This window comes from Phymastichus coffea, unplaced genomic scaffold (genome assembly GCF_024137745.1).
Source record: "Phymastichus coffea isolate CEN01 unplaced genomic scaffold, Cenicafe_Pcof_1.1 PCOF00111, whole genome shotgun sequence".
Classification (NCBI taxonomy): Eukaryota; Metazoa; Arthropoda; class Insecta; order Hymenoptera; family Eulophidae; genus Phymastichus; species Phymastichus coffea.
Genome location: NW_026706922.1, coordinates 570,849 through 575,162, shown reverse-complemented (window position 1 = coordinate 575,162; position 4,314 = coordinate 570,849). Strand labels below are relative to the sequence as shown.

General features: G+C 53.8%; 1 protein-coding gene across 1 annotated transcript; it reads left to right on the top strand.

Annotated features, from left to right (window-relative positions):
* The first annotated feature begins 3,572 nt into the window (after nucleotides 1-3,572).
* LOC131670554 (uncharacterized) lies at nucleotides 3,573-4,070 on the top strand. The gene is made up of 2 exons (XM_058946235.1): nucleotides 3,573-3,793; nucleotides 3,866-4,070. The coding sequence occupies exons 1-2, from the start codon at nucleotides 3,573-3,575 to the stop codon at nucleotides 4,068-4,070; spliced, it is 426 nt and encodes a 141-aa protein (XP_058802218.1).
* Nucleotides 4,071-4,314: the final 244 nt, after the last annotated feature.

Below are 4,314 nucleotides of genomic sequence, written 5' to 3'. Positions count from 1 at the left end.
GCATCTTGCGCGAGAATCAAGGGAAACGCAGCCTTGCCTCGATATTTACACAGCAATACCGTTAGCCGTTTTTTCTCACGTGCGCGCGCTGCGAGATTAATGTTTGCGGATAACGCCGCGCATAATACTTCTGATTAAATGCAAAGACGTGCAATCAACCTGATTGTTTGAACATGTATACGGTTTATCGTTCGGCGGTCAAACATTACTTGAGTGGATTGCCCATCACCCGGAAAAAAAGTTTTCATCTCTAAATTAATTGAAAAAAGGAAAAAAAAAGCCGAACTTTGGTCGGAACGAGAGGAAGGGTAAATTAAATGAGTAAGATTTAAAAAAGTAGTAATATTCCAAAGAGTGGGTAGATAGATCGCCGATCAAATATTTACCTGCTCGTGAAGGAAAGAAAAGAGAGAGAATACAACTATATGATGGAGTGTGAGAGGGGGGGAGTAAATTAAGATAATGGAAAAGCGAAAGGTTGATTCAATGAAAAGCCAAAGAAAAATAAGCCCGAGCGCGCGAGAGAGTAAGAGAGAGAGAGAGAGAGAGAGAGAGAGAGAGAGAGAGAGAGAGAGAGAGAGAGAGACAGGCGGTTGTACCCAAGAAGTTATTTGTTGTTAGAGAGCTTGCATAAACATTTTTGAGTACTTGCCTCGGCCATTTTTTTTTAAACTGCGGCCATATGCCCGAATGTTGTTCCAGAGATTCGCGCCCGCGAGAGCGGTTAAAATGTTGTTCTTAGACTGCTCTCTCTCTCGCTCTCTCTGACCGGGTGACAAAGCGCGTGACCAGGGCGGAACACATGTCCAAACAGCGCGCACACAAACGGAGGATTCCCCCTAGTACTGCACTTCCTGTCGCGTTTTAATTGAACGACGAGAGAGAGAGAGTGAGAGAGAGAGAGAGAGAGAGAGAGAAGGATGAAAAAGCGAAGCTCTTGGGGTCTTATGGAATCTCATAAAATCTGGTGGCCCGAGGCTTCTGCTTCTGTTTGTCTTTGAGATCGGCGAATTTCCAAGGAAATTACGGGAAAGCCGGAATATATTGTCCGTTCGCTCGTTCTTCCCGGCTGTTTCTCTTACGCGGAGAAAAGAAGTTAGTCGGGCTTAGGAGTCCGCCACGAGATTAGATTATAAGGTATACGATTTTCGTTGCCGGATCATTCGGGGGATTTCCCCAGAGCGAGGCCGAGCTTCAAATCCGGATGGATTCCTTCGAGTGTATCTCTCGCCATTGTGCAAAGAGTTTGATCCTCTCCTACGATCGCAATTTCTTTCTCCTGGCGGGAACCATGCATGGGAGGAAGCCGCCAGCCCTCGCTCGCTTCTCTAATCGTCGTTCGTTTGGCGCCCGCGGGAGCAACAACGCCGCCGATCTATAGCCACGTATAACCACGAGCGAGGCCGAAAGAGCGACAAATTTTTTGATTCTCGGCAAGCAGGTTCTCCTCTGTTTATCGTGCCAAAGAGCTTCGAAAAAGGCAGAGAGGTCAAGAGACCGTCGCTCCACTCTCGAGAGGAAGAGACAGAGAGAGAGAGAGAGAGAAAAGACGCGAGAGAAGCTGCTCTCCGTCACTCCAATTTTCTTCGTACACTCGTTCTACTTTCCATTGCCTGCGAGAGAGAAAAGCGAATCTCCGTCATCGCTAAAACAAGGCGAAAGAGAAGCTCGCAGACACACGTACGCGTCTTGGTGGCGCATGCAGCAGCAGCAGCAGCAGCAGCAGCGGCAGCTGCAGCGTCAACGATTTTCTCCGCCTTGGGGGGCGAGGCCCTCTAAGTAGGTTTGCGCGTGCGTGCAGTTGCCGTACGCGCGCGTACGTGTGTGTGTATGTTGGCTTGGCAAACATGTCTGCAGAGAGAGAGAGAGAGAGAGAGAGAGAGAGAGAGAGAGAGAGAGAGAGAGAGGGAGGGAGAGAGAGAGAGCGAGCAGCGCGTTGTCAGGCGGGCAGGAAATTACGTCCGCCTTTGGCTGTCGCTATATTACAGGCCCGCAGCGGTAGTGCAGCGACGTCGACGACGACGAATGTCCGCGGGGGCCTTGTGCAAATACACTGACTCACCCTCGCCTGCACGCGCCGCCGCCGTGGCTATACGGTCATCGACGTCGTCATCGACGTCAGCGCCAGCCGCCCGGGCGAATCTTTAATCCCCTTTATTGCTCTCTTTTCACGCTCGCCCGTGCGCAGCCCTCCTCGAGGACCTGTCAGTTATGTCTAGCGCGTGCAGCGATTAATTGCCAAACGTCCTTCGCCCTCTCTCTCTCTCTCTCTCTCACTGTCCTTGCAAGCTTCGATGTTGTAATTAAACCGCTGATTAATATGTATCTGGCCGCGCTCTCCGCTCTCTCTCTCTCTCTCGCTCTCTCTCATTCTCGGAATAGTGGTATGCAGATCCATTAGATCGTGCTCGACCATGGCGAAAAAAAAACTAGCAATAATTGAAGATGTCGAGCTTGCAAGCTCTCTCCGTGCTTGCGGGAGAAATAAAAGAGAGTCAAGTGGGTGTGCGCGGGCCGCTCTCGCAAATATTGGTGTTTGCCAAAGACTATCCTCGATCCGTGTCTCTCTCTTTCCCTCCTCTCTGCCTCCTCCCTTTCTCCTCTCTCTCTCTCTCTCTCTGCCTGTGCACTTGCATCCCTTTATGAAAGAGAGAGAGAGAGAGAGAGAGAGAGAACAATCGTATCACCTGCTGGCACTCGATTTCAGCGGCAGCGGCAGCGGCAGCAGCAGCAGCAGCAGCAGCAGTAACAGCAGCAACATCGAGGCTCTTCATCGTTTCACGCGACATTGGCTAAGAATGAAACAACGCCACCGCATCGCGCGTAGCGAGCGAGCGTCAAGTGGCCAAATGCTCCGCCGGCTCGCTTTTGTTGTATATACTTTTTGCCTGCCCTTTGTGTCCGTGTCATACACCGATCCCTCGCTGAGCACGCAGCGATTAGGAAGTGTTTCTTTCTCTCGCTCTCTCTCTCTCTCTCTCTCTCTCTCTCTCTCTCTCTCTTTGCGTCGAGCTCTGCGGTTTTATTGTGCCGCGCGGCGCGTGTCTACATCGAGGGTTAAACGCACGATGAACTGTCAATTGCGCGACGACACCTACTAGCGCTTCCCCCCCGCGCGCTCCTCTTATCGCGAGGACCGTTTCTTCTCTGTTCTCGCTGAATCATCGTATCGCCTTGCGGACGCTTTTTTCTTCTCCTTTTCCGAAATTCAAGGCAAACAGGTCGACCGCGCGGCCGTGCATTCGGGCGGGGCTCCTTCTCGTTCGCCTTTGGCCCTGTTTTCACAGACGCGAAAACTATATTATTCTTACCTGCTTCCAGTTCGAAAGCCAAGAAGACCGCCGCGTCGGAAAAGTCAAGTCCACGCTACTGACCAAACACACTGCACCGAAAACCTTTTTCTCCTCTACCTGCCGCGAGGCCCTCCCCCCTCTCTCGCTCTCGCGTTGTCAAAACAATCACCCATCGGACCATCGACGCGCGCTCGTCAAAAGAGCCGCGGCGAGTTTTCCTAACCCTCTCGGTCTCTGTCTGTGTTTTTGGCTGCATCGCGAGCGGGGCGCGAAAGAAGCATGAAGCGAACGAAATCGAAGCGGGCACGGACTAATGGCGGTAATAATAACAAGCCGGCTGCTGGGTCGCGGCGGTTGGGCTACTCCGCGAGCGAGCTGGTCGATCGATTGAGCAGGATGTACTCGCTGGCGCCGAGCAAGGCTTTCCAGCGCGAGGTCGCCGTGGCGCTGAGGCGCGGGGTCGACTACGGGATTCTGGTCAAGTCGCGCCAGCGATACAGGTTCACAAGTGTGGACGCAGGCGTCGACTCGCCCCCCCCGTGCAAACGCCTCACGCGTCGGTCGCTGACCAGGTACGATCCCGAGCACTCGCTGAGGGCGTCGCTGAGGACGGCCGGGGCGCCGAGACGCGGCAAACGCGGCAAACGCGGCCGAGCCGACGAAACCAAGGAGACGCGGCCGAGGGTACCGCGGCCGACGGTGCCACCGCCGCCCAGCATCCGGCCCCAGCCGAGGATCCTCACCCGCGAGCCCGCCACCAGGATCATCAAGCACTAGTCCGGCTGGACTTCGCGCTCGGCTGCGTCCCCCGATCTCCGTGACGGATCCGTAAATCCCGCGCATCCGCCTTCCAATATTTCTGTGCACCTGTTACCGTATACGCGTACGTCTGCCGCGTTGGAGAGCGAAGTGTTCAAGGCGGGGAGAGAGAGAGAGAGAGCGATTGATGTCGCGCAATGCGGAATCGAAAAAGGAGAGCGGCTCGTTAGCGGCTTGTAAATATTTCAAAGCCGAAATTGGC